General features: G+C 62.5%; 3 protein-coding genes across 5 annotated transcripts in view; all 3 read right to left on the reverse strand.

Annotated features, from left to right (window-relative positions):
• Positions 1 to 759: 759 nt before the first annotated feature.
• LOC141728969 (acrosin-like) lies at positions 760 to 7548 on the reverse strand. The gene is made up of 5 exons (XM_074540251.1): positions 4152 to 7548; positions 2944 to 3183; positions 2516 to 2775; positions 1489 to 1634; positions 760 to 1345 (listed from the first exon to the last, which is right to left on the reverse strand). The coding sequence occupies exons 2-5, from the start codon at positions 3159 to 3161 to the stop codon at positions 941 to 943; spliced, it is 1029 nt and encodes a 342-aa protein (XP_074396352.1). The 5' UTR covers positions 3162 to 3183; positions 4152 to 7548; the 3' UTR covers positions 760 to 940.
• Positions 7549 to 7626: 78 nt separating this feature from the next.
• ATP6V1F (ATPase H+ transporting V1 subunit F) lies at positions 7627 to 9610 on the reverse strand. Its single transcript, XM_074540261.1, has 2 exons — positions 9233 to 9610; positions 7627 to 8643 (listed from the first exon to the last, which is right to left on the reverse strand). Exons 1-2 carry the CDS (start codon positions 9388 to 9390, stop codon positions 8442 to 8444), a joined length of 360 nt encoding a protein of 119 aa, XP_074396362.1. The 5' UTR covers positions 9391 to 9610; the 3' UTR covers positions 7627 to 8441.
• Positions 9611 to 10487: 877 nt separating this feature from the next.
• The window catches only part of FLNC (filamin C), a 28447-nt gene continuing 15234 nt past the window's right edge, over positions 10488 to 23700 (reverse strand). For 2 of the 3 annotated variants that reach the window (XM_074540262.1, XM_074540264.1), the window contains 24 exons: positions 23406 to 23566; positions 22797 to 22964; positions 22226 to 22349; positions 21979 to 22135; positions 21590 to 21779; positions 20977 to 21000; positions 20633 to 20880; positions 19969 to 20056; positions 19741 to 19881; positions 19417 to 19545; positions 19117 to 19290; positions 18367 to 18528; positions 17829 to 18032; positions 17017 to 17169; positions 16803 to 16925; positions 15773 to 16033; positions 14164 to 14433; positions 13637 to 13774; positions 13226 to 13341; positions 12663 to 12792; positions 12072 to 12248; positions 11664 to 11882; positions 11016 to 11225; positions 10488 to 10724 (listed from right to left, as the gene is read on the reverse strand). In XM_074540262.1, coding sequence (XP_074396363.1) covers positions 10537 to 10724; positions 11016 to 11225; positions 11664 to 11882; positions 12072 to 12248; positions 12663 to 12792; positions 13226 to 13341; positions 13637 to 13774; positions 14164 to 14433; positions 15773 to 16033; positions 16803 to 16925; positions 17017 to 17169; positions 17829 to 18032; positions 18367 to 18528; positions 19117 to 19290; positions 19417 to 19545; positions 19741 to 19881; positions 19969 to 20056; positions 20633 to 20880; positions 20977 to 21000; positions 21590 to 21779; positions 21979 to 22135; positions 22226 to 22349; positions 22797 to 22964; positions 23406 to 23566 — 3955 coding nt within the window. In that variant the 3' untranslated portion in view covers positions 10488 to 10536. The remainder of the gene's footprint in view (positions 10725 to 11015; positions 11226 to 11663; positions 11883 to 12071; positions 12249 to 12662; positions 12793 to 13225; positions 13342 to 13636; positions 13775 to 14163; positions 14434 to 15772; positions 16034 to 16802; positions 16926 to 17016; positions 17170 to 17828; positions 18033 to 18366; positions 18529 to 19116; positions 19291 to 19416; positions 19546 to 19740; positions 19882 to 19968; positions 20057 to 20632; positions 20881 to 20976; positions 21001 to 21589; positions 21780 to 21978; positions 22136 to 22225; positions 22350 to 22796; positions 22965 to 23405; positions 23567 to 23700) is intronic. The other variant, XM_074540263.1, reaches the window with a different exon arrangement.

Raw genomic sequence — 23700 nt, forward strand, 5'->3', positions numbered from 1 at the left:
TTTAAGGCCACAGACCAGCCCCAGCCCGCTTCCAGCTGAGCCAGTGCTGCCTCAGTCCACCTATGACCTCTGCTGCCATCCCTGGGCTGCTGTCCCCATTCTGCCCCAGAACAGCCAGATCCCAGGGGCTGCTGAGCACAGGAGGCTTCTCCTTCCCGTCCAGCTGACACAGGTGGGCTCACACCCAGGGGCTGGTTCTGTCCCACCCTGTTGGATGTGGCCATGCCTCTTGTCTGTGTGTGCGTGTGTGCACAGGATGCTGCATTCCAGAGAGCTGGATACACACACACACTCTTAAAACAGTCATGGAATCATGGAATGGTTTGGTTCGAAAGGGACCTTAAAGGTCACCTCATTCCAGCCCCTGCCATGGACAGGGGCGCCTTCCACTATTTCAGGTTGCTCCAAGCCCTGTCCAACCTGGCCTTAGACACTTCCAGGGATCCAGGGGCAGCCACAGCTTCTCCAGGCACCCTGTGCCAGGGCCTCACCACCCCCTGAGTAAAAACTCCTTCCCAGCCCCTCATCTCAGTCTCCCCTCCTCTAGATTTAACCCATTCCTCCTTGTCCTGTCATGGCCTGCCCATGCAAAAAGCCGCTCTCCCTCACTATTATAACCTGCTTCAAGGCAAGGGGCACTGAGGTTTCCCTGGAGCCCTTTCCAGGCTGAAGAATGAATGTGAACAGCACAGCAGATGGACAGACAGAGCAGGGACTCTGCGAGCCTGCGGGTGCACTGAGCAGGGCTGAACACACGGGTAATGGCGAACACAGAAACTTTACTTCAACACCTCAGTCACGTCAGCATCGCTGTGGCTGCAGCGCAGCAGCGTGGGCAGGACAGAGAAGTCTCTGGCCCCAAGGCTGCCTTGGAGCTGCCGTGATCCACTGTAGCCCTGGATCCTGCTCATCCTGCTGCTGCTCAGGCTTTTTTGTCCTTCTAAAACTGCAGGAACTCCTGCACCAGATGCCAGAATTGCACCAGGATCTGGTGTGGGAATGCCATGGGCAGTGACGTGCCCGAGGATGTCACTGCTGGTTTCTCATTGTACTCAGGGGCCAAGTTGATATCTTCCTCTGGTTCCTCTGGTTCCTCAGGCTCCTTCACTGGTTCCTCAGGCTCCTCCTCGGGGGCCGAGGTGACAGGTGGCTCCGGTGCTGGACCAGCTCTTTCTGCTGGGCTCAGGCCCGTCTGGAGCAGGATCCAGTTGTAGAAGTGCTGAGTGGAGGTGTAGATCCCGGGGTGCCTGGCTCTGTCACAGCCTCTTCCCCAGCTGTTCAATCCCACCAGCCAGTAGTAGTCGGCTGCATTGTCCTTGCAGACGAGGGGACCCCCGCTGTCCCCCTGTGCCGGGAGAGATGGTTCAGGGACTGTGGGGGGCTGCTGTGGGGAGGGGAGGGGCGGACAGGGGACAGGCTGGGCTGCGTGTGGGGGATGAGGGGGTCCCTGCGCTGCCGGGGGCTGAGGGACTCATCACACGCTCCTACCTGGCAGGTGTCGATGCCGCCCTGTGGGTACCCAGCACACAGGTTGTCAGCATGAACAGCCCCTGCATACCATGGGCTGCTGTTGCAGAGCTCGGTGTCCATGAGGTGAACCTTGGACTCCTGCAGCACCATGGCTGTTCCCTGAGCTGTGGGCACAGAGGGGAATGAGCCCCAGCAGCTCGGTACCCATCCCTTCCCCTGGCTGGGGTGAACCCCCTTCCCGGGCCTGGCTCTGCCCCTTCCCCACGGAACGACATTGTCCAGCTGTGCCCCTGCCCCTTCCCCATGGGTGACATTGTCCAGCTGTGTCCCTGCCCCTTCCCCATGGGTGACATTGTCCAGCTGTGCCCCTGCTGTTGGCCTGGGGAAGGGGCCAAACCCCCGAGGTTTCCCAGGGCCAACAGGAATTGTTTGGGTGAGCAGGGACCTTACAGCTCATCCCATTCCATGCTCTGTCTTGGTGGAGACTCCTTCCCTCAGCCCGGGCTGCTCCAAGCCTGGCCCCGCTGGCGCCGTGCGGCCGGACCCTGTGTGTGCCCTGCCCGTGTCTGTGCCCAGCCCGTGTCCCTGTGTGTGCCCTGCCCGTGTCTGTGCCCAGCCTGTATCCCTGTGTGTGCCCTGCCCGTGTCTGTGCCCAGCCCGTGTCCCTGTCTGTGTCCAGCCCATGTCTGTGCCCAGCCTGTATCCCTGTGTGTGCCCAGCCCGTGTCTGTGCCCAGCCCGTGTCCCTGTCAGTGCCCAGCCCGTGTCCCTGTCTGTGCCCAGTCCGTGTCAGTGCCCAGCCCGTGTCTCTGTCTGTGCCCAGCCCATGACTGTGCCCAGCCCGTGTCCCTGTCTGTGCCCAGTCCGTGTCTGTGCCCTGCCCGTGTCCCTGTCGGTGCCCAGCCTGTATCCCTGTGTGTGCCCAGCCCGTGTCCCTGTCTGTGCCCAGTCCGTGTCAGTGCCCAGCCCGTGTCCCTGTCTGTGCTCAGCCCGTGTCCCAGGGTGCCCAGCTCACCCTGGGAGCACACATCCTGTGGGGGACTCACCTCTGGCAAAGTTCCAGCCAGCGATGTAGCAGGATTTCAGCTCCGAGACCCTGAGTGAGGGGTCGGGCACACAGCCCAGCTGGATGTAGTCGCTGCACTCCACGGGCTGGTCCAGCTCCACCAGGGCAATGTCGTTCCTGGCCGTGGCAGCCACGTAGTGCTGGTGCACCAGGAGCCTCTGGATGCGTCTCACCAGAGCCTCAGGGCCCATCTGAGTCAGATCTGTGGCCCCGATCACCACGTCCCACGTGGAGATGCCCCTGGGGAGCAGATGGACAGAGGGGTGACAGGGAGCAGAGCCACGGGCTGCAGCAGCCCAGCATTTCCCGGCCTTCTGCTTGCCCAGGTGGGCAGGGCAGCGGCCTGTGGTGCTGTGAGCTGGGCACCTGCCCGTGCTCTGGGACATCTCTGTCCCTGCTGTCTCTTACCCGGCCCTGGCGAAGCAGTGTGCGACCGTGAGCACCCACTGGGAGCTGAGGAGGACACCCGTGCACATGTGCCACGTGCCGTTCTCCCAGGTGGCCTGGATGCTGACGATGCCAGGCCAGGCCCCAGGCTGGACACTGGTGCCACCCACATGGGACGTGCCAGCAGCAGAAACCACGGAGTTGTAGTCGAGAGCAGCAGAGCTGTGGTCAGAGGCCATGGGCCGGAGCCCGCAGGTCCCTCTGGAAGCACAAAGCCATCACTGCCCTGCTTGGTGGCTGCTGCTGCTCAGACTGAAAGTCCTACCATGTGCTGAGCGGCAGCAGGGCCAGACAACCCCGAGGGGCATCTTTCACCACTGTTCTGCCAGCGAAGTCCCCAAGTGTTCCTCCAGCTCCCTCCCAGAGCCCTCCGGGACCACTGACCTGCAGGTGTCCCAGGTGCCCCCCACGGGCCCGGCCAGGGCCAGCAGCACGAGCAGCCCCAGCAAAGCCATTGGCGCCAGCGCAGGTGGCAGAGCCAGCGCAGAGCTGTCACCTCCGGTGTGGCCACTGCCACAGCACCCACAGCCTTCGTGGTGCTCACAGTGCCCGGGCCAGGGCCGCTGTCACAGAGGGGCTGGTTCTGAGGGCTGGCATGGCAGGGAGGGGCAGCACAGAGTCATAGAGACGTGGAATGCTCTGGGTAGAAGGGACTTTATGACCACCCAGTGCCAGCCCTGCCGTGGGCAGGGACACCTTCCACTATTCCAGGGTGCTCCAAGGCCTGAGGCCTGTCCAGCCTGGCCTTGGGCACTGCCAGGGATCCAGGGGCAGCCACAGCTGCTCTGTGCCAGGGCCTGCCCGCGCCCACAGCCAGAAATTCCCTCCTAAACACCTAATCTAAATCTACCCACCTTCAGTTTAAGCCATTTTTCTTGTGTCCTATCACTACATGCTCTTGTCCAAAGTACCCCTCCAGCCTTTTTCTAAGCCCCTTTTAAGTACTGGAAGAGGCACCAAAGTCTCCCCGGAATCTTCTGTTCTCCAGGCTGACCAGCCATGACTCTCTCAGCCTGTCAACCCTTCTTCCCACCCTGAATGAATATTTTAAATGTGGTGATCCTTACTGGAAAACAGCAGTAAGGTGCTCTGCTAGTTTGCCTACATTCACCTTTTACAAATGTTTCTTTGCATCCATTTCAGAAAGGCATCTGACTTTGATTACATACCTTGAGAAATGAAGGTTTACATTTTTTCCTCCATAATTTCTTGGACACCTCCAGGGACTCGGACTCTGCGGGGCAGCTCCTTCCAATGCCTGACCGCCTTTCCATGAAGAAATTTTTCTTGACGTCCACCCTGAATCTCTTCTGGCATAACCTGAGGCCGCTCCAGGGCTGAGCCTCCCCTGGCTCTGATCTCCTGTCAGGGAGTTCTGGAGACTGAGAAGGTTTCCCCTGAGCCTCCTTTTCTCCAGGCTGAGCCTCTCCAGCTCCTTCAGCTGCTCCTCAGAGGATTCATCCTCTAGGCCCTCCCTATTATTGCCTTCTCTGGACACACTCCAGCCCCTCAATGTCCTTCTTGAACTGAGGGGCTGAGAACTGGACACAGGACTTCAGGTGTGGCTTCACCAATGCCAAGGTCAGGGGGACAATCCCTTCTTCCCCACCAGCTCATTTTTAGACACATAGGGACAGGCTGCTCCTGCACTTTAAAGCTTTCCTTCTCGATGTATGCCCAGCCTTCCTGGAACCCTTTGTTTTTAAGGGCTGCTTCCCAAGGGACTGTCCAAATCAGTGTCCCAAACTGGCTGACATTCATCCTCTGACAGTGTAAGGTTTTGTTGACGCACCTTGTTATTTCGCCAAGGACTGAAACTCCTTCATTTCAGGGTCACTGTGCCCAAGATGGCTCCAACTACCACATCTTCCAGCAGCCCCTCTCAGTCTGCAAACAGCAGGTCCAGCAGGGCCCCACCCTTGGAGGGCTGCTCAGCTACTGAGCCAGAAGTTCTCTTCCACACATTCCAGGAGCCTCTCAGACTGTATTCTCTCCACTGGGTTGCTTCCAGCCGACATCCAGCAGGTTAAAGACCTCCACAAAAACAAGGACTGGCAACCACGAAACATCAGCCAGCACTTTATAGAATAATTCATCTGCCTCTTCATCCTGGTTGGGAGGTCTAGAACAGACCCCCACCAGGATATCTGCATTGCCAGCCTTCCCCTTGATTTTCACCACAACCATTCATCCTTTTCATTACTAAGCTCCAGACAGCCAAAACTCTCCCTAAGGTGCAGAGTCATCACACCACCTCTCCTGCCTCACCTGTCCCTTCTAATGAGCTTGGAGCCATCCATTGCAGCATTCCAGTCATGGAGTCATCACAGTTCCATGACTTGTACCTTGTGCTCTTGTCCCTTCAACCAGGCAATCCAGTGCACCAAACACCAAAGTCTTTTTCTGTTACCCTGGTACTTCTCTCATCAGGACAATGAGCAGTGGGCAGCTGTCGCAGACATCTTTTCATTAAAATTCTATCTTAGGATTTTTCCTGTTAGAGCTGAGAAGTTTCAGCAACAAATGTAAACAATTGTTATCTGCTGCTGTGGAATGCAACAAGTCCACCTGTGATTGGCCCATCTTAGATGTTTACAATTAATGGTCAATCAAAAACTGAGCTATCTCAGACAGAGTCTGAGATAGCTCCTTTGTTATCATTCTTAGCTTAGCTAGCCTTCTGAGAACTTTTCCTTCTATTCCTTTTAGTATAGTCATGATGTTATATTTATATCATAAAATAATAAATCAAGCCTTCTGATCATAGAGTCAACATTTTCATCTCTCTCTCACCCTGAAAACCCCTGTGACCACAGTCACAGTCAGCAGCTGGTGGGCTGAATTAGTGCAGGGAGTCTCTCAGCAGTGTCCCCTGCCTGGGCCTCAGGGAGGCCTCGGACTTCCCTGTGGGATGGGTCTGGTTGGAACACAGGCTCCTCAGCCCCCCTCAAAGTGAATCACACACTACAACTGCCCTTCCTTTTTTCCTTAATAACTGTAGCTGTGATCTGTCTGACTGACTGCACGGATCTGGGACACCCACCAAGCAGACTTTCTGCTGCATTCTCAACTGTCTGACCCTCAAAATCCAGGACCTCATATGGGTTCTGTAAGGGCACCTGGGAAGGCGAGGGAAGCCAGGGGGGATTCTGCTACCTCCCTAAGCAGGGACCTGTTTCCATTCCCCCTTTTAGGTCTCCTCCTGCCTGAAGGCAAGAAGGTCAGGGCAACTCTGACTGTTACTGAGCTTTCATACATTGCATTTCTCTCTTGGATGGAAGGTGCAACTCCACCAGTCTGTTTCTCTTGACAATCCTTGACAATCTTCAGCCTCCCCGCCTCCTCTGTGAGATGCTCCACCTGCTCACACCACACGCAGTGCTGTTTCACTGTGCTCCAGCAGTAACAGTAGGCTCAGACACTCCCTGCAGCCCGGGCTTTTTTGGGGAGCTCTGTCTGCTTCTCCCCACTCCTGCCAGCAATGGCTTTTGTCAGTGTGTGAACTACTGCTGGGTCCAATCAAGTTGGACAAGTGAAAAAAATAATCCCCACCTGAGAGGAGCACACCTCAAGGGTTAGGAGGGTGGCTGTGCCCTCCTGCAAATCCTGCTGCTTGAGCCGCCACCACGCCATGTCCTGCTGCTCCACATCCATTTGCCTGCCCCAATCACCACGCTCTGGGTCACCTGCACAGCCGGGAGCCATTTCCATCTCCCCCTGCTCCTGGCAATTCCCCCTCTGTGCCTGATGGGCTGCCAGGGCTCCCGAGTCCAAGTGGAGCTTTGGACTGCTGCTCACATGTCCACACTAATCCCTCACGTGAGGGGATTGCACCAATCCATGCAAACATCTGAGGGGGAATCCCACCAAGCCCAGACCTCCCCAGGTGATGAGGATGGTGCCAGGCCCAGCCCCGTCCTGCCCAGCAAAGGATGAAGAGTCAGGCCCTGGGCTCCAACAGTCCCAGCTCAGCATGAGGCACAACCTCCCTCCATCATGGGAAGGCCAAGCCCTGGGACAGCTGCCCAGGAGGGTGAGGGGTGTCCGTTCACAGAGACATCCTAACCCACCTGGACAAGTGCCACCTGCTCCAGGTGACCCTGCCTGGGCAGGAGCTGAGCTGGGGCATCACCAGAGGGCCCTTCCCCCTCACACTGTCCTGGGATTCTGTGTGCCATAAATGTGTATTCGTGGTATGTGTGTGACACCTGTGTGTATGTGTGTGTGGGACATCTGTGACAACTGTGTCCGTGCCCAGCCCTGCCCACTCCCCAGTGCGTGTCCTAAGCACGGCCACTGCCCAGGGCCCCAGAGATGTGGGCTCCCCTCAGTGCCCTGCAGGTGCCACCCCTGTGTGCAGGGCACAGCAGGGGCTGCTCAGGAGGTGGGAACACAAGCACGGGGTCAGCCCTGGCTGGACGGGGCTCCCAGGCCCTCACACCAATGCCCTCAGGCCCTGTGGGCGTGGGGGGCTCACCCCTGCTGTCCCCCCGAGGGTGGGAGTCATGGGGGGTCTCAGGGTGCTCCTGAGCCCTCCACGGCTCTGTCCCGGTGCCCCCCTGCATGTCCCTGTGCCATGCCCCCAGGTCCCCCTGTCCCCACCCCTCACAGCACCCCACAAAGCAGAGCAGAGCAGACAGTGAGTGGTGTCAGCACATGTTGGGGACACTGTCAGGGAGACACACAGGGGACACAAATGACATTTGGGCACAAGGGGAGGACAATAAATAACCTTCCTGCCAGGTTCTGCTGGGGCTGAGGAGGCTGGGGAGGAGCTGGGGGAACGGTGACAAGGTCACAGTGACAACTCCCAGTGTCCTTGGGGTGTTCCTCTCCTCCCCCACGGCGTGCCTCACTGCCTGCAGGCAGGACCTGGCAGGATTCAGCAGGATACGCTGGTGGCACTTCCCCATCACGGGACATGGCTGAGACACAGTCACGGGTCACCCTCATGGCCCCTGTGGCAGCCCCAGGCACCCTCAGGGACACGCCAGGCTCCCTGTGTCACCCTCAGACCCACGGGGCAACCATAACGCCCAGCATCCAAAGGGCATCCTGGGAACCCCAGGGGGCCCCCAGAAGCGCCCTGGGATGGGCTGGGGACCCCCAGGCATGGGGCACAACTGCCCCAGGTGGGCTGGGGGCCCCTGGGTGGGCTTCCCTAGGATGGAGACCCCCAGGCCTGGCTTGTGACCCCATAGGGTGCCAGGGGCTGTTTTGGGGTACCACAGGTCGTCAAGTGTGAAGAAGCTGGGGGAGTGGTGGAGGACCTTTTGGGGGTGCTGGGAAGATACCAGGGACTGTCTGGGGGTGCCAGTCACCCGTGACTGGGTGCAAAGAGGCCATGGGCGCAGGGGACAGACTGGACGAGCTGCAGGGGCTGGCACACACGGGGGTACTGGGGGAGCTTAGAGGGGGATTTGGGGGGTGTGGGGAGGGGCTGGGTGTCCTGGGGGGCTCTATCGCAGCTCATCGGGTGCGAAGAGCCCCCGGGCGCGGCGCAGCACCGAGTCCCGGGCCGGGTCGTAGGGGTGGTCCTTGGAGGGGATCTCGAGCACCGCGGGCAGCGCCCGGGCGTGGGCGGCGACCGCCGGCCGGATCTGCTCCGCCAGCGCCTGCGAGATCAGGATCATGCCCACGTCCTCCCGCGCCAGGAAACCCCTGCCAAGGGGAGAAAGGGAGAGTGAGGGGCACGGAGCGCCCGCGCGGGCAGCCCAGCCAGGCGGGACACGCTGCTGGGCCCCGATCCCCGGAGCGCTCCGGGCAGCCTGAGCGCAGACTCTGCCGGCCCTCTCCCTCCGCCGCCGCAACTCTGCGAGCCCCGGGGCCCAGAGCCTGGCTGGGTCCCCTCAGAGCGCCCGCTGTGCGCTCACACGGGCACCGCACGGAGCCCTCAGCACCCCGAACATTACTGACACCCCCGGCCCCCCCTCAGGCACCCCGAACCTTACCGACACCCCGGGGCCCAGAGCCTGGCCGGATCCCCCTCAGAGACCCCGCTGTGCACTCACACGGGCACCGCAGGGAGCCTTCAGCACCCCGAACCTTACCGGCACTCCCGGCCCCCCTTAGGCACCCCGAACGATACTGACACCCCCGGAACCCAGAGCCTGGCTGGGTCCCCCTCAGAGACCCCGCTGTGCGCTCACACGGGCACCTCAGGGAGCCCTCAGCACCCCGAACCTTACCGACCGCCCCGGCCCCCCTCAGGCCGCCCAAGCCCTCCCAGGCCGCCTTCCCCCACACACACCGGAACGTCTCCTCGATCTCCGCCAGGCTTGTTTCTTTCTCCACCACCAGGAAGTTGGGCCGCCGGTGCTTGTCCAGTTCCCCGATGCCGCCCAGCAGAAACCCGGTCACCGTGTCCTCGTCGCCCATCACCGCGATCAGCTTCCCGCGGCCCGCCATGCCCGGGGCCCACTGGGAACGGAATCCGCCGGGACACGGACGTGGGAGAGCGGCTGCCGGGAGCCGGCGGGTGGGGATGCGCCGCCGGGAGCGGCTGTGGGGATCGGGACCGGCCGGGACCGACCGGAACCCGCCGCCGCTTCCGGGTTCCGCCGCCGCTCCCGGAGCGCCCCGCCCGCCGCTGCCCGGCAACGCGGCCTGGCCCCGCCTACCACCGGGGGAGGACCCGCGTCCCTGCTGGCCACGCCCCTCCGTGTCCTCGTCCCACCCCTATTACCGGCCCCGCCCCTCACCGCGCGCATGCGCAGAGCGCCGTGTCCTTGAGGGGACGCAGGGCGCTCCCCTGCACAGCGCCCCCTACGGGGCGGCACGGGCCCCGCAGGCACCTCTCACCGCGCTGGCCGGAACCCCCGAACCCCCCGGGCCCCCAGGCTGCCGCTGTTCTTCCATGGAATCCCCTCGGACCCCCGAACCCCCGAGCCCCCAGGCTGCCGCTGTTCTTCTATGGAATCCCCTTGGACCCCCTCAGAACTCCTCCAGGCTGCCGCTGTTCCTCCATGGAATTCCCTTGGAGCCCCGAACCCCCCCGGGCCCCCAGGCTGCCGCTGTTCCTCCATGGAATCCCCTTGGAGTCCCGAATCCCCCGGGCCCCACCATGCTGTCCCGGACCCCAAGGGCCACCCCTAAACCCTGCTGTGCTGTTCTGCACACCCCACAATTGTGGTGTCTTGCTCAGGACACACCTAGACCTGGCGTCCTTCCGCAGCGTGGCCCCGGCCTGTCCCGCTCCCAGCCCCACGCATGCCTTGTCCTCAGCCCCACGTGTGCCATGTCCCCAGTCCCACCCCAGCCCTACGTGTGCCGTGTCCCCAGTCTCCATAAGTGCCGTGTCCCCAGCCCCGTGCATGCCATGTCCCCAGTCCCACCCCAGCCCCACGTGTGCCCTGTCCCCAGCCCCATGTGTGCCCTGTCCCCAGTCCCACATGTGCCGTATCCCCAGCCCCACGCGTGCCATGTCCCCAGTCCCACGTGTGCCCTGTCCCCAGTCCCACCCCAGCCCCGCGCGGGCCGTGTCCCCAGTCACCACGCAGACCCCGTTCCTCTCCCAGTGCTTTATTGCCAGCCCGTGCCCCCCGCACGGGGCGCTCAGGCCGCCGTGACGCGGAAGGGGCTCCCCGGCACGTCGCGGTCGCCCCAGCGCAGCAGCAGCACGTACTCGCCGCGCTCCCGCACGCTGTAGGTCACCGTGTACACGCGGTTCCCCTCATGCTTCACGTGCACCTCCTCGCACGGCGCCTTGGGGCCGTGCACCCCCACCAGCAGCATGTTTGTGCCTGGGGGAACACGGGCAGGGTGAACCCGGAGCTCGAGACCCCAGGGTGGCCCCGAGCTTCCCCCCTGCCTCCCAGACCCTCCACCCGACTCACCCACCCCATCCCCTCCCCGGGCTCCCAGGCCCACCTTTAGGCCCCCCATCCTTTCTGCAGACTCCCCAGAATTCCCTGAACACCCCATAGACCCCCCACCTCTCCTCCAAGCCCTCACAGGGCTCCCTAGGAGCGCCTGCTGAGCCCCCATCTGCCCTCCCAGCCCCATGCCCCCTCCCAGCCCCCCAGTGCGCTCACCGGCCTTGCTGCAGTCCACGGTGAAGTGGTTCTTGTGGCCGAGGCGGGCGGCTGCCAGCCCTGGCCCCCGGGCCACCACCTGCCCAGCGTCTGATGGGGCCTTGGTGACCCCCCCAAAGGCAGGGGGGCCCCGCGAGCCCGCCCTCACCACCGGCTCCACCAGCACTGTCGAGGTCTCGTGCAGACTGTGCCCGCCTGACAGCCGTGGGCCTGGGGAGCACCGGGGGGACACGGTCAGCCCCCACCATGGGACACCCCCATCACACCATGCTGGGGGGACATCTTTCAGGGACAACCCCCCTCCCGCAGGACCCCCCACTGCTGTCACCCTGGGGTCCTGCAGGGTGGCCCTCCTGCATCTCTCCATCATGGCCATCATTGACCCTAGCCACCCCACACGGGAGACTCCCATGTTCTCATCCCCCAGTCTCCCTTTTCCATGCCCCCCATCCCCATGTCTGCTCCCACCCCATCTGTACCAGTGACCTTGGCCTTGAAGGGGCTGCCCATGATGTGGCCCCGGCTGCACATGTGTTCCCATGTCTCCCTCTGTTCCCCACTAGTTCCAAGTTCCTCTCTGTCCCCATGTCCCTCCCAATACCCATGTACCCATGTCCCCTCCCAGCCCCATGTCCCCCCTGTTCTTACCAGTGACCTTGGCCTTGAAAGGGCTCCCTACGATGTGATGGGGGCCCCCATACTTGATGGAGATGAGGTAGTTGCCAGGGGCCATCGGGGTATAGGTGACACGGTGGCCCTCGGGGACCTCAGTACAGTCCAGCTCCACTTTGGAGGGGCCATCAATGGTGACAGCCAGTGCTCCTGCCCCTGCGTTGGCTGTCTGCACCAGGAACTCTGAGGGCACCCCTGGGAGATGGACATGGGGATGGCATCATGGGGGGGACACCGCTGTGGTCACCACCCATGGCCACGTTCCCATCATGGCAGCGCCATGGCCACATCTCCATCGTGGCTCTGTCCCCATCACCATTTCACGGCCGTGTCTGTCCCCACTGCCCTCGCACAGCCCCGTCCCTGTCTCCACAGCAGTCTCACCTGTGCGGCCGCCCTCGAGGCCGGGCCCGAAGGCAGTGACGAGCCCGGGGTCCCCAGCCTGGCTCTGCTCGCCCACGCGGATGTTGAAGGGGCTCCCGGGCACGTGGCGCCCATTGAAGCGCAGATCGATGGAGTGCACTCCGTTCTCCCGCGGCAGGAACCCCAGCGCGTACCGGTCTGGGGGACACAGACATGTCACCGTGTCCCTGTGTCCCCATGTCCCTGTGTCCCCGTGTCCCCACACCCCCGTGTCCCTGTGTCCCCATGTCCCTACATCCCTGTTCTTGCACAGCAGGAACCCCAGTGCATATCAGGGGACACAGACACATCCCCACACCCCTGTGGCCCGTGTCCCCACATCCTGTATCTCCACACCCCACACAAGAACCACAGTGTGTACTAGTCTGGGGGATGCCATCATGTCACCATGTCCTGTGTCCCTGTGTCACTCTGTCCCCATGCCCCATGTTCCCATGCTCTCAAGCCCCATGTCCCCACATCACATGAGGTCCCTGTGTCCTGCACCCTGTGCCCACAACCCCACATCTGCAGACCCGGTGTCCCCAGGATGTCCCCGTGGTGTCCCCTCACCGCTGTCCAGCTCAGACACGTAGCACTCCTCCACCACCCCTGCAGGCGTGTGCACCTTGGCGTCGATGACGCCGCGCGCCCCGTTCAGCTGCACCGCGAAGGACGCTGGCTGGTTCACTGCCACTGTCTCCTGTGGGGACACCACAGTGGCATCAGGGACAGGGGGACAGGGGGACATCGTGAATGGTGCCGGCTGGGTCACCCCGGGAATGAGGGGACAAGGCAGGGGGGCAGTGAGGCAGGGGGAACACTACGGGGCCCACAGGTGACACAAGGGTGCAGTGTGACACAAGGGACGTGAGACTGGCACCAGAGAGGGTCCCAAGGCTGGCACAGGGGGACATAAAGGTGGTCTAGGGGTGACGTGAGGGAGGGAGAGGTGGCTCCAGAGGGCCCAAGGTGCCACAGGAGACCCAATGGTGGGCATCCCACACAGTGGGCATCCCAAGAGTGCAATAGGGGCTCAGAGCAGCCCAAGGGTGACCTGGGGACCTAGAGGGCATCCTGTGGCACATGAGCCCAGGGGTGCCCCAGGGTTCCACAGGGGCTGTCCCCTGCTGTACCTGCAGGCTGGTGACAGTGAGGCGTCGGGCATCATCCGAGTGGGAGGCGACAGGGACAATGAAGGGGCTGTCAGGGATGTGCTCCTCATTGAACTTGATGGACACCTCGTAGTCACCTGGGGGACAGGGGACAGTCAGGCAGGGAGCCCCCACACAGGGACACCTTTCCTTGGGAACACTGTTATGTGGGGACACCCATGCACAGAGACACCCTCCCACGGGGACACCTGAGCAGAGAGACACCTCTATTTGGGGACATCCTCCGGGGGGTATACCCTTAATTGGGGATACATTTGCATGTGGGTTCCTCCTCATATGAGAGTCGTGTAGCCCCAGGCCCAGGCTGAGCACCCTGGGGGATGTTAGGGGTGGTTAGGGTGGTTGGGGGTGTTGGGGTACAGCCCCTCTCACCTGGCTCCTGCACCAGGTAGGAGACGCCACAGGAGCCGTCCTTGCGGTCCTCAAAGGAGATCTCGGCCTTGCTGGGCCCCTCGACAGCGATGGAGAGTCCCCCCGCGCCCGCCTCACGCGTCCAGATGCTGAACTCAGCTGGGGGGGCCACCGGGGTCACCCTGGCCCTCGATGGCACCCCAGGATGGTGACAGCCAGCACAGACCTGCACCCACCTCCCCATGCCCCCCCAAAGAACCCACATCCCACCCATGGAACACAGAGCACCGATGACGCCCCCCCATTGCCCCCACACCCAGCTGTACCCAAATCCCCCATCACCGCACCCAGAGCCCCCAGATTTCACCAGCACCCCACACGCACATAGCACCTATAGCACCTACGCCCCCATAGCCACCCACACCCCCAGCAGCACCCAGGCCCCACACACATCCCCCAAGAGCATCCGTCCCTCATTGCCCTCACATCCCCACCACACCCACACACCCATTGCCCCCAGAGCCCCCCGGCCCCCATCATCCCCGTACCTGGCGTGCCGGCCACGGCGCGCTGCAGCCCGGTGCCCCCCGCGCGCACCTTGTGGGCGCCGCCCTCGCCCAGCGGCCCCACGGTGAACTGGAAGGGGCTCCCGGGCACGTGCTGCCCCCGGAACTTGACGCTGACGGTGTGGGCGCCCGTCTCCTGGGGCACGAAGCGCACGCTGTACACGCCCGCGGCCCCCGGCACCACCTCAGCCTCGCGCCGCTGCCCCGACGGGCTCAGCACCTGCGCCGACAGCTCCTGCGCCGACGCCTCGCCTGCGGGCACGCGCCGTGTCACCGTGGGCACCCAAAACATCGCACCCCGGCACCTCAACACAGCGCCACCCCAGCACCCCAACACCCCACTGCTATGGCACCCCAGCTCCTGCACCGACGCCTTGCCTGTGGGCATGCACCGCATCACCGTGCAGGCACCTGGGCACCCCAACATCACCCCATTGTTGTCACACCACCACTGTGCCACTATGGCACCCCAGCACCCCATCACTACGTGGCACACTGTCATCCTGTCACCAGAGCACCTCGTCACCACATCACTCCATCATCCCGTAAGCCAGGTACCCCTGCACCCCAGCCCCTCTGCACCCCAGTTCCATATCACCATGTCACTATGGCATCCCAGCACCTGTCCCTGGGGCACCCTGTCATCCTGTCACCCCAACATCCTGTCACTCTGATACCAGGGCACTGGGGCACCCCATTGCCCCATCACCTTCTCACCATCATCCCAAGGGCTCCCTGGCACACTCACGCCCTGCACCCCATCACCAGGGCACCTTGTCACTGCCATCCCACCACCCTGCCACCAGTGTGCCCTGACATCACAACACCCACCAGAGCCCACGTACACCTCCAGGGGGTGTACCCCACCCTGCAAGTGCCCCCCCTCATGCACAGGACACTTGCACCTGCCAGCGTGCACACACACATTTACACACGCGTGTGCAGACACATGCACACGCCCTTGAGGGACTGCACACCTGTGCCGAGGGCACACACAGCCCTCTAGGCTCAGCACACACACCCCATAAGCAGGTATGCACCTGCGTGTGCAAAGAGCCAGAGCTGCCCCCACCTCTGCACACATCCCATGTGAAGGGCACCCCCCATCAGCACAGCAGCCCCCAGGCGTGTGCCAGGGACTCTGTCCCAGGTGTGTCCTGGGCACACACAGGTGGGCCCTTGTGTGAGCACACAGCCGTGTGCAAGGGCACTGCCATGGCAAGTGTGCCCAGCACTCATGCAAGCCCAGTTCCCTGCACACACAGCCCTTGTGCAGGCACACACCTCAGGCCTCACGTGCAAGCAGCTTGTGCAAGCACAGCTCTGTGCAAACACACACTGATGCTCCGGTGTACCCATCCCTTGTGCAAGCACAGCTCTGTGCAAACACACACTGGTGCTCCAGGGCACCCAGCCCTTGTGCAAACACGCTTCCCTGCACTCACACTCCCCTCGTGCCCACCTGCCCCTCGTGCAAGCACAGGGGAGTGCCCTGCACGCCCAGCCCAGGTGTGCCCGTGCCCCTCATGCCCACGCAGCCCCTGTGCACTCCCACTTTGCTGCACCCCGAGCAGCCCGGGGCAGGACGCACCCTCGTGTGCGCGCGCAGGGGCTGCGAAGGCTCCAATGCCCTCGCGGGTCCCGAAGGCCCCGAAGGCCCCGAAGGGCTCCGGGGGTGCGCGGGGGAAGGCGCCGCCCACGCGGGTCGATTCCTCCACGTGCACCTCGCGCGTGGTCTCGCCGCCGCGCGTCTTGCTGATCTCGGTGCGCTCCGTGCGTGTGTACGTGTGGCTGCTGCGCGTGAACGTGCGCGTCAGCCGCTCCTGCGCCGACACCATCTGGAACCAGTTCCCTGGGGAGCGCCCCGCGGGACACACAGGGACAGTGCGGACACGTGGGGACACGTGGAGACCACAGGGTGTGAGCACGGACGGGGAACGGAAGGGTGCACAGAGCGGTGACGGGGACACGGGAAGATACGGACAGACATGGGGATGAATGGACAGAGGGATGAATGTAGTGGTGGGAGGAGACATGGATGAGTGAAGACACGGAGGGATGGAGACAAGGATGGACACAGGGAGGATGGAATCATGATGGGTGGAGACATGGGTGGTCACAGGGTTGGAAGTAGAGAATGGTGCGGGGAGGGGTGGAGCCAAGGGTGGATGAAGGCAGAGATGGACACGTGGATAGGTGTGAATGGACACACGGACATGTGGATGGAGGTATCAGTGCAGGGTGGCACGCACAGTGGGATGCAAGGACGCAGGCACAGGCACACAGAGGGACACAGACATGGACACAGACGCATGGAGGGGAGAGAAAGAGGAAGCAAGGAGAAATCAGAGCTGGAGCAGCTGAGATGTGTCTCCATCCCCCTGGCCCACAGAGCAGGAGGAGGAAGAAGATTAGGATGGAGAAGGGAGAAGAAGAGGAGGAAGAGAGGAGGATGATGGGGTATGAAGAGGAGGATAACGGAGGATAAAAGATGAGAAGAGGAGAAGGAAGAGGAAGAGGAGGAAAAGAGGAGAAGGAGGAGGAGAAGGAGGGAGGGTGGGAGGAGGAGGGGGGAGGAGGAGAAGAAGGAGGAGGAGAAGAAGGAGAAAGGCCAACCGTACCTGGGATCTTGAGGTTGAGGTCGCAGGTGCTGCCAACAGTGGCGATGGAGGGCGCCTGCCGCCGGCGCGTGATGCTCTCCTTCATGCGCCCCTCACCCGTCACCTTCACCGTGAAGGGGCTCCCTGTGGGACACAGTTACCTCCGTCACCCCCTGGGCTCCTAGCACCCCTCCCCACCACTGCCCTCTGTCCCCCATGTGTCCCCCAGCCCCACCTGGGACATGTTTGTCAGCAAACTTGATGTTGATGATGTAGTTGCCGGGCTCGGTGGGGCAGTAGGTGACTTTGCAGGTGCCATCCTCCATGTCCTCACAGTTAATGTCCACCTTGCTGGGGCCCTCAATGGACAGGCCCAGCCCGCCATAACCTGGGTGGACATGGGGACGTGATCAGCGGTGTCCCATGGAGGCTGTCCCTGTCCTGGTCATGGTCACACCACAGCCACAAACTCAAATTGTCCATGGTCACCACCCAATCCCAGTCATCACCCCTGTCCTGGCCACGGCCATGCCATGGTCAACACAGCATCACCCTCTTGACTGCACCATGGACATGGCCACCACTCCATCCTGGCCACGGTCAAACCATGCCCATAATCATGGCCACCAGCCCATCCTGTTGTCCACAGCCATGGCATGGCCTTAGCCACATTTCACCTGGGCATTGGCCATGCCACCACCATGGTCACCGTCCCATTTAGATGAAGGTCACAGCATAGCCACCACCTGATCCTGTGCTGGCCACAGCTGTAGCATGTCCATGGTCCTCAAATCATCCTGGCTATGGCCACCACAGCCACCATCCAGCCCCAGCCACAGGGACCATCTGGCCATGACCATGACCATTGCCGCCATCCCTTCCTGGCCACATGTAGCTTTGGCCACCATCACACGTGGCCTTAGTGCACCACAGCAATAACCATGGCCACCACCTCATCCTTGGATGGCCACAGCCTACTCATGGTCATGGCCATCACTCCATCCTGCCCTACCCCTGCCCCATGGCCATCCCCCACCATGTCCTCACCAGCGCTGCGTGTGTCCACGATGAACTCAGCCACCTCAAAGGTGTGGCCCTCCAGAAGTCCCTGGCCCCACACCTTGACCCGTCCAGCATCACCAATCTCTGACTGTCCCACCAGGATCTTGAAGGGGCTGTTGGTGACGTGCTGCCCGCTCTTCCGCACGCTCACCACGTGCTCGCCCACCTCCTTGGGCGTGAATGAGATGCCTGGGGAGGACACAGCGGTCACACACCACCACCAGACATGGCCACCACACATGTACCATCCACATCCCCTAGCCACTGCCACCAGCCCCTGGCCACCGCCACCAGCCTCTGGCCACCATCCAAGTCCCCTGACTATGGCCACCAACCCCCTGCTGACCCAATGCCACAAGGCCACCCATCCCTGTGACCCCCTAGCCCCACTGTTCCCTGTCCCGACAAGTTCCCAGGTCCCACATGCTCCTCTCATGTGCCCATGTGCCAGTTCTCCTGTGCTACATCTGCATGTCCCTGTGTCCCCGTGGTGTCCCTGTGGTGTCCCCGTGTCCCTGCACACCGATGTGGCGGTTGGGCAGCCTCTTGAGCAGGCATGGCTCCTCATTGCCGGAGGGTGCGCGGATGGTGGCCGCCAGCAGGCTCAGGTCTGTCTCTGCGATCTTCAGGGACACATCCGTCGAAGTGCCCACATTGAGCTGGGACGTGCGCATGGAGTCATCCCCTGCAGAAACACCATCAGCAGGGACATCAGCCCAAGGTGGACGACAAATGAATATGATCCCAGGGGTGGTGCAATGATGTTCCCAAAGCCCCCACAAGGTCCCAGTGGACACATGGAGAGGGTCCTCAGAATCAGGGGTCATCCAAAGCCGTGTGAATAGCATCCTCAAGGCCATGGATAGGGTCCCCACAAGGTCTACATGGCCTTGTGATGGGGTCCTCAAAGGTCTGTGACACCCCCATGGGCATGGTTTGGGAACTCCAAGGTTTCACAGTGTCCCCAAGGCCATGGGAGGGGGGATCCTGGTGGCCAGAGATGGACAAGAGACACCACAGCTGTCCCAATGGCCATGGGGCAAGTGTGCCCATTACCCCACAGGTGTCCCCATGACCATGTCATGGTCTTTGTGACCCACAGGTGCCCCCATGGCCATACAAGTGCCCCCACAGCCTCGCAGGTGCCCTCATGGCCATTACTCCATAGATGTCTCCATGGCCAACCAGGTGCCCCCATGGCCACGTGGAGCAGCCAAAAGCCCCCAGAACTCCCCCAGCCCGCAGTGTGCACGGTGCCCCCAGCCTGTCTCACCAGTGATCTTGGCAGTGAAGGGGCTGCCCGGGATGTGTTTGTCATCAAAGCGCACAATGATGCTGTAGTCGCCAGGGGCTGTGGGCAGGTAGGACACGGTGCATGTCCCGTCCTTGTTGTCCTGGCAGGTGATCTCCGCCTTGGAGGGACCTTCCACCGCGAGCGACAGCCCACCTGGAGACACAAGCGTTGTCAGAAGGCACTGGACAAGGGGTGTCAGAGGCAGCAGGGCTCTCCAGTCCCTCCTGATAGCACTGGGGGGTCCCCATGACCTCCCAGCCTCGCTTGGCCATCACTCACCCTCGCCAGCATCCTTGGTGACAATGGTGAATGTGCACGGCTTGTTGACCATCCCATGGCTCAGCCCAGGCCCATAGGCACTGACGTGGCGTGGGTTGATGGCATCCACGTAGAACTGAAGGGGACTCCCTGGGGACACAAGGGACAATGTGTGTCAGAGACCATGGGGACACCCCAACACAAGGGTGACCAACCATGGACCCCACAGAGACATTCCACAGGGACATTCCACACCATGGTGCATGCCTGCCCCACAGGAGCCCAGCCAGGGCATAGTTGCATCCACTTTCCTCAGACACCTCCCAGTGCCCCCCAGCAGCTCACCAGGGATGTGGTTGCCATCGTAGCGAATGTCCATCTCATGCAGCCCCTTCTCAGAGGGGGCATAGTGCACTGTCACCGTCCCGTCCTTGTTGTCAGTGATGCTGGGCCGCGCTGTCTTTCCCGAGGGCATCCGCACCTCACCTGGGGGTATTTTGTCAGTAGGGGCACCAAGAGGGGGCTGGTGTCTGAAGGGGAGTGCCCTTCAATCCCCACAACCCTGTGCTCTACCTGTGATCTCACCCTTCTGCACCGTGAAGGGGATGACAAGGTTGAAGGGCCGGAGGTTCTCGGTGGTGGCTGGGGGCTCCTCTGTGGCCTGATCAAGGGGCAGAGAGGGAAGGTGAGAACCTCATGGTGGGCTCCCAGCCCCAGAGTGGCCAAAGAGGGGACATGAGAATGCCCAAGGTGGGCTCCCAGCCCTGTGATGATCCTCATGACCTCCAAACCCCATGGTGTCCACCATGATCCTAACAACTCCCAACACCACAGCCCTGGCCCCACAGTGCCCACCATGGCCATCCAGCCCCACAGTGCCCACCATGGTCTCCCAACTCTCAGCTCCATGATGGTCACCATTGTCCCAGCACTGCCCCTCTATGGTCCCCCAGTTCCATAACTCCCATCATGGTTACCCAACCCCGCAGTGCCCATTGTGCTCTTGCAGCTCCACACTGACTGACCCAACTTTCTGTCCCTTGGTGTCGACCATGGCCCCAGTCCTCTGTCTGTTGATGCCTACCATGATGTTCCAGCCCCACCATGGTGTTACCCTGGTGCTCAAAGTCTGTCCCATGCTGTCCGTTGTGCCCTCGACTCTTTGCCCCTTGGATCCACCATTTCCCAACCCCACCAAGATTTCACCCTGGTGTTCAAAATGCAGTGCCCCACTCACCATGACATGGAAGGGGCTGTTAGGGACGTGCTCCCCGCCAAAGCGGATGGTGATGACGTATTTGCCGGGCTCAGGAGCGGTGTAGAAGATGTCAAAAGTGCCGTCGTGGTTTTCCACCACATCCACGTCCAGCTCGGCACCATCAGGTGTTGACACCTTGCAGGTGACCTTGCCCTGTCCCGCCGCCTTTGCGTCCACCGTGATCACCGTCTCCTCCCCGATCTGGATCGTGGGGCCCAGGCAGGCACCTGCAGGGAGGGTGGGGTCAGGGCCATGGGGGGGCTCCAAACCTACCCCCCAACTGCCTCCTCCCAGCCCCCCAACTGCCCCCTGGCACCACTTACCCAGTCCATGGCCCCCAATGGATACTGCAAGAAAGACCAGGGAGAGCGGTGAGAAGGGGTTGGGGGGCTGGTTGGGGGGCCGGGGGCGCCGAGGGGGCCGGGGGGCTCCGGGGGGGCCGGCACATCCTGTCCTGGGGGCACCCATTCATCCCCACTGCGCCGCGGGGCAGGTCTGGGGTGGTGGCAGGGGTGCTGGGGGGCAGCAGTGGGGCAGGGGGTGTGCTGGGGGGCAGCAGTGGGGCAGGGGGTGTGCTGGGGGGCAGCCACGGGGTGGTGGGGGTAAGGCAGGGGTGTCTGGGGTGGGTGCTGTGGGGCAGCAGGGGGGCACTGTGGGTCAGTATATGGGTGTTGTGGGACAGCAGGGGGACACTGTGGGTCAGTATATGGGTGTTGTGGGACAGCAGGGGGACACTGTGGGTCAGTATATGGGTGTTGTGGGGCAGTAGGGGATGCTGTGGGGCAGGAGGGACGCTGTGGGGCAGGGAGGGGTGCGCTGGGGCAGCGAGGGGACATTGTGGGACAGTGAGGGGATGCTGCGCGTCAGCAAGGGGATGCCAGAGGCCAGCAAGGGGATGACACAGGTCAGCATAAGGACACTGGGGGGCAGCCCCACCTGTGACGAGGCACTTGCTGGCATCGCCAGAGGGCACAGCCAGGACCCGGAAGGGTGATGCGGGGATCTCGTCGCCCCCGTACTTGACAGTGCTGGTGTAGCGCCCCGGCACGTCGGGCACGTACGACACCGTGTAGGTGCCATCCCCGTTGTCCCGGATTGAGGCCTTCTTGGGCTGTCCCTCGGGGTCCTGCAGGCAACACCATCAGTGCCCATGCTGGGGGCACCCTCTGGGGCTCAGCAACCCGGGGTGTGGGGAAAGGGCACCATGGGGGGCTCAGCACCCATGACCCCCCTGCACTGACCAGGATCTGGACCGTGAGCAGCTCATCCCCAGCGTGCCCCCCACAACCCTCATAGTCCCCCACGTCTCCCCCTCACACACTGACCAGGATCTGGACCGTGAGCAGCCCCTCGCCGGCGTCACGGGCGTCGATGGTGAATTCCACGGGCAGGCTGGCGGGGATGCCCCCCGTGCTCAGCCCGGGGCCGCTCGCCCGCACCTTGCTGGCATCGTGGGTGGGCAGCGCCGTCACCTTGAAGGGGCTGGGGGAGGCAGGGAGTCAGGGGGGCGCCGGGATCTCCAGGCTGTGTGGGGATCCTGTCCTCCTGTGCCCACCCAGGGCAGGGTCTCACCTGCGTGGCACCTCCTGCCCCCCGTACTTGACGGACACGGTGTAGGGCCCATCGGTGGCCGGCGTGTAGGTGACCTTGTGGGTGCCATCGCCGTTGTCTCGGATCTCCACTGGCTCCGGCAGCCCTGTGGGGCAGTGGGACGTGTGGGGTGGGGACACGTGAGGCAGGGAGACATGTGGGACAGGAGGATATAGAGCAGCATGTAGGGCACAACCTCCCTGGGTGGATCTGAGCATTCATGAGGAGGGCACCCCATGGAGTTGGACGCCCTATGAAGAAGGACATCCATGGGGCTGGATGTCCTATGGGGTAGGACACTCTGTGGAGCAGGACGTCCACAGGTAGGACACCCTATATAACAGGGGACACCGTGAGGCTGGGCACCCTTTGGAACAGGGCATCCATGGTGCCAGACAACCCAGGAGTCAGGGCACCCCAGGGGCAGGACTCTCCATAGACCATGGGATCCAAGGGCCAGGACATCCTACGGAGTAGGACAAGAGGCAGGACACCCCCAAGGTCAGGACACCCCATGAGACACAGGCCCCCTGCCCCCCATGTCCCCACGTACCAGTGGGCCCCAGCAGCGTCACCTCGAGGGCGGCACGTCCCGCGGCACTGACGTCCACGGTGAAGCTCTGGGGCAGCCGGGCACGGACACTGGGGCCCAGCCCCGGCCCCGAGCACGTCACCTTGGAGGCATCCACAGCATCCCGCACTCGCACCCGGAACGGGCTCCCTGTGTGCAGAGAGGGGTCAGGGCATGAGGGAGGCACCATGGGGCAGCTGGGGATGGGGGCAGTGTGGGGATGGGGTCAGTGTGAGTGTGGGGTCAGTGTGGGGATGGGGTCAGTGTGGGGACAAGGTCAACATGGCCATGAGCTCAACAGGGGCACAGGGACAGCATGGCCATACAGTTGGTGTGTCAATCACGCACATGGACACTTTGTGGAGTCAGTGTGTCATAAGGTCGGTGTGGCCATGGGGTCAATGGGAGACATGAGGACAACACGGCCATCGGTCAGTGTGGCCACGAGGATACCAAAGCCATGGGGACAGCACAGGCAGGGGACAGCTTGGCTGCGGGGCCACCGTGGGTGGGTGACCACAGTGAAGCCCTGTGCCTGAGAGATGACAGTGAGGACGTGTCCCCCAGCCCTGTCCCCGCGTGTGCCCGCACCTGGGATGGGGTGGCCGCCGAAGGTGATGTTGACGTCGTAGTCACCAGGTGTGAAGGGGACGTACTCCACAGCGCAGCTCCCATCCTTGTTGTCCTTGCAGGACATCTTCGCCTCTGAGGGACCCTCGATGGCCAGGCCCAGCCCCCCGGTGCCCGCGCCCCTGGGGACATGCCACTGCTCAGAGAGGTGACACAGGCACGGCGGGGCCAGGGGGAACAACTGCCATGGTGGGGAGATGGAGGTGCTGCCTCCATGGCAGGGGGAGGGACGTGCCACCTCCCTGGCAGAGGTGGC

This window comes from Zonotrichia albicollis, chromosome 4, assembly GCF_047830755.1.
Source record: "Zonotrichia albicollis isolate bZonAlb1 chromosome 4, bZonAlb1.hap1, whole genome shotgun sequence".
Lineage (NCBI taxonomy): Eukaryota > Metazoa > Chordata > Aves > Passeriformes > Passerellidae > Zonotrichia > Zonotrichia albicollis.

Coding starts and splice junctions, on each gene's coding strand:
- ATP6V1F (XM_074540261.1), bottom strand. CDS start 9,390: ATGGCGGGCCGCGGGAAGCTGATCGCGGTGATGGGCGACGAGGACACG. Junction 8,644..9,232: donor GAGATCGAGGAGACGTTCCG/GTGTGTGTGGGG, acceptor TCCCCTTGGCAG/GGGTTTCCTGGCGCGGGAGG.
- LOC141728969 (XM_074540251.1), bottom strand. CDS start 3,161: ATGGCCTCTGACCACAGCTCTGCTGCTCTCGACTACAACTCCGTGGTT. Junction 2,776..2,943: donor CACTGCTTCGCCAGGGCCGG/GTAAGAGACAGC, acceptor TCTGCTCCCCAG/GGGCATCTCCACGTGGGACG. Junction 1,635..2,515: donor TGGCTGGAACTTTGCCAGAG/GTGAGTCCCCCA, acceptor CTGTGCCCACAG/CTCAGGGAACAGCCATGGTG.